The 14941-nt window shown below is 41.6% G+C and overlaps 1 protein-coding gene across 1 annotated transcript in view; it reads right to left on the reverse strand.

Moving 5' to 3' along the window:
* plekha7a (pleckstrin homology domain containing, family A member 7a) overlaps positions 1 to 14941 on the reverse strand; it is a 137665-nt gene that overhangs the window by 54335 nt on the left and 68389 nt on the right. Inside the window, 1 exon segment of the mRNA XM_071541982.1 lies at positions 1385 to 1508. Within this exon segment, the coding sequence (XP_071398083.1) occupies positions 1385 to 1508 (124 nt within the window).

The following is a 14941-nucleotide window of genomic DNA, read 5'->3' on the forward strand; positions in this document are numbered from 1 at the left end:
TACAGACGCTAACATTATGAATATATGGTCTCTTCATGTGGTACCAGTTGATATCCTAGCTGCTTCATTCTGAACCAACTGGAGGCGTGAGAAAGACTTTTGACTGAGGAAGGAGTAGAGGGAGCTGCAGTAATCTAAATGAGATGTGTTGTGTATAATACTAATTGTGTGGTGTGTAATCTGTAGAGAATACTTGATATGTTTCTCAACTGAAGGGTGCAGGAATGCACTGTATTGGGGAACAACCCGTGTTTGATTGTAGAAACATTGTCTGAGCAATAACAGTCACTGATGCTGGTTAGAGTGTCTGCAGGTTTCAGCAAATGCTAAGACTTCTGACGATCAATATAATGCCAGCTGGAATGAAATTCAAGACGAAGACCTTTCTGCATCTCTCCTTAGTTCTCCTTTCTCCGATTCTTTAAACCAAGGTGTTCTAAACCAAGGCGTTCTATTTTTTATTCAAAGATATCATTCAACTTAGTATGCCCAGCTCTTACTTCTTTTCTGAAAGTTTTTCTGTCTTACATTATTCTAGGGACACAGATGTGGCTCTAACCCCTGCATTCCTTACTGCCGGCTGCTTGTGCTGTTGGAAATCGAGGAATTTAAGCTTTTCTACTCTCGCACTCACTGCAACTCACTTGGGATAAAAGCTTCAGCTAAATGCCGGTCTGCATGTCAGGGCTGATGGCTCGCTAGAAAGGTAGTGGACCAAGAAAACATTTTTAAGACCTCGGAAACTGTATTTAATACTTAAAGGTTACATTTGTCTGCCTTTTAAAGGACCTTCAAACTTTCAACTAAGGGACATTTGAAGACCAGCAGACAACCTGGTTACAACCACGACCTTTTCGGGAATCGTTTGAGGTTTTTACTTGTTTGAGCTGTAAAAAGGTTTTTTGAATCAAATACTTACACTGCTAACACTTATAAACTGATTGTCAGAATAAAAGGGAAACCACCTGCTCTTGAAACAAAACAGATTTGGGGAACTTAAATTGAAACTAGATTGATAATTGATTTTGAGAAAAGGATTTCAGGTACGGAGTGTTTTGGAAAGAAACCGTTCATAAGCAAGGTGTTAAAGGGTTGATCCTAATCCAACAGTAAATACACACTTACATGCTCACACAAACACTCAAACACAGAGATACACACACTAATACACTCATAACACACACAAAGGGACACACACACACCACTGTATAGCTCCAAGGGCATAGACAGAATGAAATGAACACTTCCAGGGTTAGAGGTGTTTTTTTTACCCCAAACTAAACACAGATGTCCTCATGGTACTATTAGATAAAACCACAACTAAATGACCTCTCTCTCTCTCTCTCACACACACACACACACACACACACACACACAGACTGACCTTGGAGGCGGAGGCGGTGTCCACGGTGGAGGAGGTGACGGTGGTGGAGGCCTCGCTGACCGTGGTGCTGGAGGGGCGGAGCAGATCCCCCGACGGTTTGGACATCATGCGGATGCCCTGCGGCCTGGAGACACACACACACACACACACACACAAAAGAAAGCCGTTACACACCACTGCTATGACCACCGACGGCACGATGACTCTGACCCTTACACGTCTTACTCCTCCTTACTGGAGGAGCCATTGGCCGATGCAGGTTTGCCATAAAATTTAAGAGGAAAGACCTTTCCATTTTCTGGCTTTTTATGCTTTATTGGACAGTTAACAGTGGAGAGAGATTGGAAAGACGGGAGAAAGAGGGAGATGCCATGCGATAAAGGTCCCATGTTGGACTCCTTTTATTCTGTCTTACTAAACCAAGTTATTGTATTTATGAGATGTCATTTAACTTTTTATCTTCATTTGTTTCCTAGCATTTCTCTATGTTACACACTCGTCTTTTACATGTATAGTCAGAGAACTATGAGGCTGACCTTTACACTCCCTTGCACAGTCTCTTGTCATTTTGGTTATCCATGAATTGAAGCTTATTCTACTATCAGCTATATAGGTAAAATGTAAAAAAAAAAAAACATAACTAAGCATGGAAAATGAAAAAATTTGCCGGATGTGAGGAACAGAATGAGGAGGGAAGGATGGGGTGAGACAAAGTGTGTGTCGGTGTGAGGAGGAAGAATACGGATAAAGGACGAGAATAGAGGACGATACATGGCAGGGTTTTTTCTGGCTACTCCCATGCTTTCTGTCCGCATGTCCTGGAGGCTAAGGACAGACCTTTTGTGTGTGTGTGTGTGTGTGTGTGTGTGTGTGTGTGTAAAAACCAGAACACCAACATCCGACACTGAAGCAGCTGAATGACCTGAAGACAGGATGTCCTCAATTTTCTCTCAGTCCCCACCCCACATACCTTGGAGGGAAAAATATAAAACCCTTCTCTCTGTGTGTGTGTGTGTGTGTGTGTGTGTGTGTGTGTGTCTCAGACTTCTTTTCTCTCTCTACCCCCAGGTTAGCTCAGACTAGTGTGACCTATTACCTTACATGACCGTTTCATAACAGGAAGATGATAAATACAACGTCCGCAAACCTGATTCATTGCGGAAAAGTGAAACTGCATAGAGCAGACTGTGTTACATAACTGTTTGTTTCAAGAGGGGCATCAGAAAGTCATCGAGAGGTAAAGCACCCGTCCTTAATCCAAATGTAAACCAAACGGTGGCCCCACTACAGAAAATATGACATTGGAGAAATTATGTCAGTCTCAAGTGAATTTACAAAAATATATAATAGATTAACAACTGTTTTAATTGTATTTTGAAGGTTTAAAAAGGATTTGAATGTCACGTTTTGATAAAATAGTTAAGTATTATTATAATATATAGTATAGTTAAGCATGATTATTACAGCCAGATATCCATTATTATCATTATTATTATCATTAGGAGTAGGTACAGTAGTAGTAGTAGGCTAGTATCTGACATTAGTTCTATTAGTTCTCTACCAGTAATATTTATAGGTTATAGGCCTAAGAAGGCAATTGTATGAATTACTGTAACGCTTATTTACAGAGTGGCTCTAAATTCTTTTAGGCATACCAGGTACTGTGGAGCTGCCAGTAGAAATAATAGCCTGTCTCTAATAAAGGCCTGGTGCTCTCTTTTATTGAGGTAAATTAAAGCCGCGGCCATTAACATCCCACATTATCTCGGACGATGATGTGGATTTTACCGCACTGTGCACTAATTGGGTTAAGAATGACTTGTTTGTAGGTGCTGGTTTGAAAATAGATTGCCCATCCAAAAACGCCCGCACGCAAACACACACACACACTCTTCAGGCAAATCCCCGACTGTGACTGCAGGCTTGCGAGCTCCACTCAGAATATATCTTTGCATGATGACAGTCCTGTTATTGGTGCTGTCGTATTGCGGCGAGACGGATGAGATGTTCCGCGCTGGATGTTTTATAGTCAGCCGGTCGACACCAGGCGGAGTGCCTCTGTAAATCTGTCCGATTAGCTTCAGAGGGGAAAACACTGGCAGCGTAATGCATTCCTCCATCCAGGAATCCAAGCTAATTACCTAGCACTGTAATTCTCTCTGACACACGCCTCTCTCTCTGTCTTTCACACACACGCCCATATATTAGTATTTCTGTGCCACACAGCCACACACACACACACACACACACACTCTCTTGGGTGCTGTAAACTAGTCTACTACAGAGAAAGTAATAGTCTAATTTGTCTGGTTCGTGAATGTTGCTGGGAAGAAATCACAATCTCGGTCTCCTTCTTTCACTTTTTCTCCCTCTGTTCTCTCTCTCTTTCAATTTCCATTACTTTTTCTGTCTCTTTTTTTGTGCCTCTCTCTCTCACTAACACACACACACACACACACACACACACACACACACAAATCCACAGACTGAACGCACCCTCATGCATTCCCCTCGCCCTCCATATTACAGTCTTTAGTGTAACACGCCAACACAGCCGCCAGTTACATTACCAGCGAGCTCTCCACAGACACATAATGTAAATCTGTTGGATGTGGTGTGGGTGGGCCGAGAGAGAGAGAGAGAGAGAGAGAGAGGGAGAAAGAGAGAGAGAGAGAGAACAGAGAGAAAGACATTAGCTATGTTTCCACCCAACTGTCAAGCAAATTTCATGCAAACTTTTGAAAGGTCGCAAAATATAAAATGCAAATTAGATGCATTTCCATCAGCTGGGTTGAAGTGAATAAGTAGACTTTCTGAATGTCAAAAAAAAACACCCACCAGAAAACTGGAGAGAGAATTAATTTTTAAGAATTCATCAGTTTTGGGGCAAGTTGTTATTGCTCTTTAGTGACAGCAAATGCTGGCCATATTTCATGCCGTCCAAACAGGAAAACAAAGAAATGCACTTGGTGATATTCAAATTCACTAACTAATGGCCACAAAGCCACAACGGCCGTGTTAGACTGATATTTTTGCACACAACATTTCAGTCTGTTGTACAATAAAACTCTAGCTATTCATTGGTCCGATCATGCCAAGCCTACATCACCATCCATTCAACAAATGCGTTTCCATCGCAGCCAATTATTTATAACTCTTAATCTATTTTTTTGCGATATTGAGGGAATTTTAAGGAATTTTGCTGTTTACATGATTCACCTTTTCAAGCTTGGTATACAATAATTTGCCAAAAATACTTGGATAGAAACACAGCTGCTGAAGAGTAAGAGAACCTCAGTATTGTTCATGACCTTGTTGTTGTTGTTGTTGTTGTTGTTGAGAGAGATAGGACAAAACAGCAGAGAGAGAGAGAGACAGAGTGAGAGAGGCAAGCTTTGACTTTTGCGAGAAACGTTCACAAACCAGACAAATTAGACTATTCATTTCCCGGCAGCAGAGTCTACAAAGCTCAATTCCTCTTTCAGCCACAAATGCACAGTCAGTGTAGACCTGAACTGTCTATAGGAGTTCAACTTACTCAACTGCAGAAAAAGCTACTTTCTGACCCCCCCACCCCATCCCCACATCTAATGGATAACATAGGGAGATCCCTGGGGTTGGGGGGGGGCTTTGACTCTCGAGGCTTTCAGGAAGGTATGACCTGTCTTTTCACAGAATTCATCCATATGTAACAGAGCTCCTGCAGGTCCAAGGTTACACGAACACTGTTTCTCCACTTATTTACCTCAAATGCTCACAGAGGACAGGGTCAGAGGTAGTGATGGAGGAGGGGGGGGGGGGGCAAAGAGACAGAGAGTAAAAGAAAATAAAGACAGGGATAATAAGAGAGAGAGGAAGAAAGATACAGAGAGAGTGAAGAGAAACTGCAGCAAGCAGCAGAAAGAGATAGAGAGAAGAGAAAGCTATGAGATAGAAGGCAGAGAGAGAGAGAGAGAGAGAGAGAGAGAGAGAGAGAGAGAGAGAGAGTGGCAACCTGCCATAACCCAAGAGACAGCCAGTGAACTTGAAGAGCAAACCAAGCAAATTAAATTATAATATATCCCAGCATGTTAAGCTTCCAATAATGCTGCACCTTTGTTCTTTTCTTCACTGTCTATTAAATTACCTATTTATACTTACCTTATAATAACTGTTATATTTAGAGCGTTCTCTTTATTAGCTATTCGTTATTGCTTTGGAAACTGATTTGGCAATGTAAGGAAAAGCTTGCCATACCAATACAGTTTTTTGAATAGAATAAGGAAGGGAAAGAGCAAATAGATAGAGCAGAGAGAGAGACAGAGTGAGACAAAGGGAGCACTTTTATTTTGAAAGAGGAGTAGAGGGAGCGTCTGGACTATATTCATCAATATGAGTAAGTATAGCTTCGGTATTTTTTCACAATGTGCATAAATATCAGCAAAAGCTGAGCTAAAACAAATTACAATACAGACAAAAACTGCAACTAGACAATTATTAGTAGGTTACAATTAACTGATTTATGGCGTATGTTGGTCACTTTGAAAAATGGATGCACATTTTTCAATTAAACATCATAGCCTATGTGGATTGCCATTCACTTCATGATTACGTACAAGAGTCAGTACACCAGAAAACAACCAATAACAGCTTAATTCCTCATTATTTCAATGTATATGTGAATAAATGTGTGTGTCAGCCATTGAGAATTTATACCTTTTAAGCTTATAGTAATTTACTAAGGGATGAATGAACAGAAGAAGTGATGCTGAGGTGGGACCCAACTGGGGCATCACCGCATAGAAATCAACTCATCTACCCAGAATGCACTGGGCTCTGGTCTGCGCGGCCCTGCTGTCTCACCCCAACCCAAAGACAATCCTTTGGGGTGACTTCACAAGCTAGAAGCTAGACATAAACTGTGCAACTGTCACACTTACAGTCCATCTTTAAAAAAGACACAAGGGACTGAATACCACTAATGACGGCCCAAACACAAACAGCAAATAATGTTAAGCCTTCGTTCCCAGTTTCACGTGACAAAAATGGCGAAATCTTTCAGTAAACACAAACATGTAATAGTCCACTAGGCTTGCTAGTAAATACACATCTTGCCTCTCCATCTCTGACTCAAACAATTACTCTGTCAGTCTGTGAGAGAAGAAAAAAGACACTCAAGGACCGACACTTAAGAAGGGCACTTAGCCGCCCAATGAAGAGCACGAAGAGGGCAAGAACCCAGATTTAAAGACCGCCGTACATGATTATAACTCGCAGCTTTCCACAGAGGCTCTGACCCTGAGACGAGGGAGAAAAGCTATTGGTCGGGGTGGATATTTATTTGTCGCTCGTCCGTGAGGAGAGGTTCGCCCGTTCAAAACCTCCGTGGGAGGCACAGGCGGCCATGTTGTGAATCGAGAGGCCATGAGGGGGACTGAGTCACAGAGGAAGAGGAATTACCAGCAGGATACTGACATTTTCCTTCAAAACTTTTGGTGTTCAATAATGAAACATCTCACAGGAAAACAAGAGAAAAAAAGTGACTTAAAAAACGGCTTAAAAGTCACCTAACTCCCACAAAACACACAGACACACGGCAGCAACAACAACAGGACTGAATATATCAAAAATCTACAGCGATGGGCAGCCCACGCAAGTACAGCTGACATTTAAACACAAACTCAGTTCTTTCAGGAGGACAGTTCTCCCACCATACAGATTGTGCTCTGCAGCCCCTAAACATTCATAAATGAAAATATATTATCTGAGCGAAAAACGCAGGTAAAAACACACAGAAACCATCATTTCAGCATAGTCCAAAATCTGCAAGTTGAGGTATCAACTTCACTTCAAGATAAAAAGAAAGGACTTTAAAAAAAATGATAATTCCTTCAAAAAATGCTTGAAGAAGTGTGCTTGCCATGTCCTCTACTTACAATAATCTTTCTCTAAAAAAGCCACTCTATCTCTCTCCTCAGCTTTTACTGTCTTTCTTTCCCTTGCACTTCTCTCTTATATAATCATCATATTCATCTTGATGTTGATTACAATGATGACGATTATACTGTTGTTTGCTGCATGCCTGAAACTCTGCGGCAAAGCCTTGCATTGGCGACTGTTTGATGTGACTGTCAGTCTTATATTTTTATGTAATGATGTTTTTAACACTTGCTATGAAACCAATTGCCTGTTTGAGACTTGAGCGTCGGTAATGTAAGAATTTAAGCTTATTCAACTGTTGCACTTATTGTAAGCTGCTCTGGATAAAAGTGTCGGCTAAACACCTAAAATGTAAATGTACTATAAATGTCCAATGTTAACTGTGTGTTTTTAAAACTCAAAGTGAGGCAGAGAGGCCACTCTTTGCCCCAGCATTCATTCTCTATGTCTGTATCCCCTTGTTTGAAATCCACACCGCTGCTATGGCAACAGTCAACAAAAGCGTTGCCATGCCGCGCCCCGGCGACCCACCATGTGTGCTGCCATCATCACATTGCTGCCGTAGCTTCCCCATAAATCACCAGATCCCATATCAATCAGCAGGGGAAGGGGCAGAGAGAGAGAGAGAGAGAGAGAGAGAGAGAGAGATATTGGGACAGCGGTAGGGAGTGGAAAGAAGCTTCTGGAAAACATGAACAGGGGATGAGAGATGGAGTATGAGCTGAGAAAGATAGAGAAGGTGCAAAAAAAGAAGAACAGACCAAGTGACAGCCAGGATTAGTTTTAATCTCCATTTATACAGGGAAGGGTTGTACTGAGCATCCATGCTCATTTTCAGCAACAATAACAAGCTTCAAATTCATACTCCAGTGGAGAAGTCGGGGGTTAAGTGCCTTGCTCAAGGGCATCTTGATGGTTGTTGTTGAAGGAGAGAAGAGCGTTAAGTGGCGGCCACACTGATCCGTCAGAAAACGGACAGAATTTTTGATGCTATGATTTCTGTCTGTTGGTATGAATTATGAACACATTTTTATTTGTGTGCATGTATTATTTTCCTCAACTTTTACAGGAAAACAACTTTAAATTCCTCAATTTTCCATGACTCAAACTTCCAGGTTTTCCATGACCCTAAATGACAATGACAAGAAGAAAGGCAGGCAGACAGACATGAGGGTGAGCAGACTCAGATCCACTTCAGACCAGACGGATACTGAGACCCAGACAGCAGCAGTGAAGGAAGTTATTCCATCTCTCCCGCTGCCAAAATAAGAGCTGATAAGGGATTCGTAGGAGCTGTAAAGTCCTGACAGATTAGCCACTTCAAGCCGTGATAACCCCTGGAGTGCAGGCCCTCTGACGCCAGCCTAAACACACACACACACACACACACACACACACTGCACCCCTGCTGCTAATAATGCTCTCAGATGGAGTTTCAGCTCTGCTTTGATGGCCTGTGAGCTGATGCCTCCATCAAAGGTGATGTTGACATCAAAAAAAGCAGCTTGGCTGTGGCGGGGGGGAGCTGGAGCTGGTGGTGACAGATATATCATATAATAGGAGATCCAATGGACTCCGTGACTTGTGCGCCGGCATGGAGCGTCAACAGGCTGGTGGCGGCCTAAAGGTTAGAGAGGCAGGCTGGCTGGGAGAATCTAGGCAGAGAAAGTGAATGAATAATGCTTTCTCCCGCCTTAATAAATTCCTGCAGAGACGCCTTTGTGCAAGACACTTGATCCCCCATCGCTCTAGTGGAGCTGCTCAGCGGCCGACAGTAAAAGACCGCGGTTGTACTAGGCAGCTCCCAGGTGTGAATGTGTGGAAGTGTATGAATGTGGAGCAAGGTGATGTTGAAAAAGAGCATGTGTATTCAGCAAAACTCATTTCCTGGATGAATACAAGAGTTTATAAAAAGCCTTGGTCTTGTTCCATGTAGGCACTCACCCTATATAACACAATGTACTGGTCAATGTCTGGGGCATGAGAGCTGGAGTCTTTTGTGTGAAACGCGCGCTGTGTGCAGTGACGTGGTGGTAACTGGATAATTAGGAGGTGGGGACACTGCAAAGGTTATTGTATGCCCACTGCAAGGTGGGCATACAATAACCCCAGCCTCCTATATACTTTAATGGTAATTATACAACATTTTGTTTCCGACCACACATTGTAATTGGAGGCGTTTCATGAGTATTTCTAACCAAACTTATACTTTAAAACTTACAACATTATCACTCCACCTAAATGGATCGAAGACAGTAAGGATGTTTTTAGCTTCACAACTGGGAACTAATGTCTTGTTGGTGGAAGTCCAAAAACAGTAAGCATTAAACTAAAACCCAAAACTTGTATATTTGTTTAATGTTGGAAACTATTGTAAACATGTTGTTGTATAAAAACAGTATAAAATTGTGAAAACATAGTAGCAGAATTGCAAAGGTAATTGTAGGGACAGTTAGAGTAACCCATACAGCAAGGACAATCTCCAAAACTGAGGGTTACCAATGCAGGAAAAATATTTGTATAAATTTAATTAGATAATAATAATTTGTATAAAAGAAGAACATATACAAGGTTGTGCCATGTCATGATTATTGCACCGATGTGCTGCAGTCGTACGGCCGAGGCCACAGCACTCCCTCCTGCATTTTATAGCTTAAAGGTCCCATGATTTTGATTTCAATTATACTGTAGCTCAGGATAAGAATAATGTTCCTCATGATGTTTGGCTAAAAGGGTATTTACTGAATGAATCTGAAGATCAAGGCTGCGGTCACACGTTTTGTTTTTTTCAAAACTGCCACCACCTTTTTTACAAAAAAAAAATGCAGAGTGGCTGCAAGGCACATAAAAGGTGGATGGGATGCAGAGCGCTTTCAGAAGTTGAAAAAGTTTCACCTTAAAAAAAAAAAAAAAAGTCGGGTGCCGTGAATCACTTTTTTCTCAGCCAACAAATCATGATGAAGGAGAGGCTGGCCGTTTCCCATAACAACCACAAAGATAGAGAAAGTGTCAGTTGAGAAATTAGTTGTTGTGATAAGTGAATTTCCATTAGCACAACACTGTATTGTCTGCTACCAGCTGGTTAGTGAGCTAGCCAGCTATAACATCAGATGACGTTATCGTGATCCGCTTTTTATTTGGAAGCGCTCCAGGCAGCACTTTTTCCACACGAAAAACGTTGTGTGTGGATGCAGCCTAAGTCCTCACAGGCAGAGCAGTTACAGTATTGGACTCTGATTGGCCGACAACACCAGCTCCTCTGACTCAAATCCTGCAAATCTGCCTGATTGGAAGGATTTTAGAAACGATTTAGTGAGGGGAGCCAATCAGGTCAAAGTCCAGTTGTGATGCGTTGACTGGAGTGAGTCTGAAAGAATTTCTACATCGTCTCCATGAAACATCTTTGATCTTGGGCGTTAATAAAAGAATAGCCTACTAATGATAAGGCCCCTTTAATTATACAACAGGTAGTTTCAGCCATGAGTCTGATTAACTGTACTTTACTGGTTGCTATGCCGGCTCTTGCGGTAACCAGGTGAGTTAATGATCTTTGTTGTGTTCTCCTGGTTTGTCTTCTTCTCCATGTGCACTACTTTGAAGAAACCTTTTGAGACAGTACTTACGTGTTGGCAACTGGTGTATAGAAGCCGTGAGGACGTTCTGTACGGTGATTATAGGTACTTCAGCGCAGCTCGGCTGTGCCTCACATAATCACAGTAAAGAACGTCCTCCAGGCTATTAATGCTACTTTACACTGATAGACAGAACAGTGTAATAGTGTAGATATCCTGAAACAAATGTGAGTGTTCTTCTTCTGCCTGCATATGCCTTCCATTATAAACCACCGACTGTGTGTTCCCTCAGTCACAAACCTATCCAAAATTCGCCATTGATTTTCAGAAACACACACACACACACACACACACACACACACACACATACACACACACACACACCGATGTGTGTGCTGATACATTATCAGAGTGGAAAGGCCTGCTTCACACCCACACAGCTGCTAATAAGACAGATCATCAGAACATAGCAGGGACATAATGGAAAGAGAGAGGGAGAGAGAGAAAGAGGGAGAGGAGACAAAAAGAGAGAAGAGCGAGAGAGAGGGAGAGAGTGATGGAGAGAGACAACGAGGAGAGAGAGGGAGGGAAGAAGAAGAGATGGAGAGAGAGAGAAAGAGAGGGAGGAGACAAAAAGAGAGGGGAAGAGCAAGAGAGGGAGAGAGTGATGGGAGAGAAAATGAGGAGATAGAGGGAGGGAAGGAGGAGAGATGAGAGAGAGAGAAAGAGAGAGAGAGAGAAAGAGAGTGATGAGGAGAGAAATGAGGAGAGAGAGAGGGAAGGAGGAGAGATGGAGAGAGAGAGAGAAAGAGAGAGAGGAGAAAAAAGATGGGAAGAGCGAGAGAGAGAGTGATGAGGAGAGAAATGTGGAGAAAGAGGGAGGGAAAGAGGAGAGATGGAGAGAGAGAGAAAGAGAGAGAGGAGACAAAAAGAGAGGGGAAGAGCGAGAGAGGTAGAGAGTGATGGGAGAGAAAACTAGGGGAGAGAGAGTAAGGGAAAGAGGAGAGATGGAGAGAGAAAGACAGAGAAAGAGGAGACAAAAAGAGGGGAAGAGCGAGAGAGAGAGTGAGTGATGGGGAGAGAAAACGAGGAGAAAGGGGGAGGGAAGGAGGAGAGATGGAACTCTTCATGGGCGAAGGACGAACAGCCCGTCTTAGTGTCAGATAAACCTCTAACCTCCTTTACACTCATTTCTTCATTTAATCTGTTTGTTTGCTTGTTTTTCTTTTTTAATCATTCATTAATAACTGACCCATGTCATTTTGATCTTTTCCCATACACACAAACACTAGTTGCATCCACTAGCTCTACGGAAAATTACTTGTGGGTTTAGGAGCTGAGTATGCAGGAACATCCACTACTAAAGAGATAATGACACACACACACACACACACACACACCTGATACGAAGGGAAGAGCAGGGATTGCTACTTTATTACACTGTACTTTATCATATCACCTATTGTAACTGAAGATTTGGCAAAATTGTTAATTTTAATATTCATGTCAGTAAAGAATATTGAATTGAACTGAATTGAGAGAGGAAGAGATGGGGAGAGAGACACAGAGGGAGAGAGAGAGAGAGAGAGAGAGAGGGCGATGGGGTAGGGAGATATGGAGGGATAGAGCATGATAGAAAGAGAGAGAGAGATATGGGCAGACAGATAGAGAGACAGAGAGAGTGAGACAGGGATGTAGAGAGAGGAAGAGAGAGATAAAAAGGAGAGTAATGGTATGAAACAGACAGAGGGAGAAAGAGAGAGAAAGAGAGAAGAGGAAAAGCGTATGGGAAATGGGTATGGAGAGAAAGAGGGGAAAGAGTGATGGGGAAAAATGCAGAGAAAGAGGGAGAAAGAGGGAGAATGAGAAAGGGAGATTTCTGAGAAAAAGGTCGTGACTGGAAAAAAAAAATGAAGAATGGGGAAGCAGGAAAAGCGAAATGACAGAAAAAGTGATTGGGTGGGACGGACGGAAATAGAGGATGGAGAGAATAGGGAATGGAAAACAATGAGAGGGTGACAGGGGGAAAAAAAGCGAAAAGAGAAAATAGCGGAGTGGAAAGGCAGCGCTGTGGTCTCTGAGTCTGTGCGGGAAAACTCCAATGCATTTTTATGTGTTGTTTCATTAGATTTGTAGCTACAAGTCTATTAATTGCTCTTGGCTGAATTTTTGCTCCAGCTGAGATCTGTGTGGGGAAATTACAGTAAGACAAACTAATGTTTCTCTACAGTGGAACCTGAATATGTCTAATAAAGCAACACACTGAAATGGCTTAGGTTAGCTGCAATGTATGGTACATTTTCTTCCATTAATTGTTCACAAAGTGCAGCTACATTCTTCCTGTTGTTGAAATCTGCATGGGGGAAATTTAAAAAGGAAAGACGGAAATGTTTTTCTCTACAGTGGAACCTGTTTCCTTCTGATTTTGCTCTGAACGCAAGTCTTTGTAGCTGCAAATCTAATTATGCAACTTAGTGAAGTGATTTAGGGTCTTACTGTACAATGATGACATTTTGAAAAAGCATGTTCCTTTTTTTCATTTATCACAGCCTTCATCACTAAACCTTAGCTGAAACATGTTGTTTTTTATCATAAATAAGGATACTGAGGAAAAGATACTTTTTATTTTGAACCTGTTTATTCTATACGGAAAATATGCAAATGGCGAAAAGGAAACACAGACTAAAAACAGAATGAAAAGGGCACTTGACAATTGCAAAGCCTTGAATATTTCTTTGCTTTCTACCATTGAAAATGTATGAATTGCTCCCCTGATATTTGTAATTATTTTATCTTTATATATGTATACAATGCTTCTGTAATAATAATGATAAAAGTTTGAAAAGGTTTTTGGGATTTATCATTTTTTTTACATTAACTGTTTACCAAATGTAGCCAAAATTTTCCCTTTGGTCAGTTCGTTACTTAATTCAATCATCTTGATCGAACTGGATATTAGTGTAACATGTTAGGCCACACACACACCAAGACTGACAATTTCACTCATGTGCAATATTGAATGTATACTAAACTGTGCAATATCAATATTTTCCTATGTGCAATAGTGTGACTTCAATAACTGTTTACTTATTTATTTATTATATATTGCTTTTTACTGATGCCTTTTTTTTTTTTTTTTTTACTTGCTTTTGGACTATCCCCTTTGCTGCTGTAACACTATAAATTTCCCCGTTGTACGATTAATAAAGGATTATCTTATCTTATTTTATCTTATCTTATCTTACCCAGAGTGATTTACAGTTAAAGCAATAGGAGAATAAGGTTCAATTGCTAGATCACCAACACTACAAGTAGCCAAAAGTAAGGAGTGCAAAGGTCAGAGCCACAGCACCCTAACAAGGAATGCAAGAAAATATTCCTGTGACCCTAGAATGGTCATGTATGAAGGAGAGGTGCTAGGTAAGAACATAAGAGCTGAGGAGAGAGGAGAAAGGTAGTAAAGGTTTTTTTCTGTGCAATCTATGTCACTTAATTGTGTATTCTGTTTCCATACTAACAGTAGAATACTGGCATAGGAGCAACATTTCATTTCAATTCATTTAGAATGCCTGCTGTAGTTGAAAGGTACGAAAAGTGCAGTAAAATTATTTTGTTTCTCAAATCATCAATACTGATAATCGTGACATCTAGCCAAATAACTGGGATTATCATTAAACCATAATTTTGTGGACCAAGACAGTCATTTTAGCCAAATCACCAGGGAGCACTCAAAAAAGCTGTATGAAGTTTTGAGAGGAGTTTTGAGGAGAAGTTAATTTTAGTCAAATTAGCCATATTGCCGCGGGGCAGAGAGTTTCAAACATCTGCCAGCTGAGGCTCTGGGGGCAAGTGAAGGATGTCAGGCCCTCGGTTCAAAGCCAGAGGTAGACTATGGTGCTGATGTCTCCAGGTACTGTAAGGCCAGAGCTTTACAGTCTCCCTCACCTCTGGTGCTGTGGACTCTCAGACCCAGACGCTCAGAGGCAAAGAGAGGAAGAGGAGGTGAAAGGTGGAGGAGGAGATAAGGACTGCTGCATGACAGCTTCTTTTGATGAAGAGACGTTTT

The sequence above is a fragment of the Centroberyx affinis genome, unplaced genomic scaffold (genome assembly GCF_046629955.1).
Source record: "Centroberyx affinis isolate AG114_WGS23_722 - 3 ecotype Tasmania unplaced genomic scaffold, CSIRO-AGI_Caff_v1 ptg003986l_1, whole genome shotgun sequence".
NCBI classification, from domain to species: Eukaryota; Metazoa; Chordata; class Actinopteri; order Beryciformes; family Berycidae; genus Centroberyx; species Centroberyx affinis.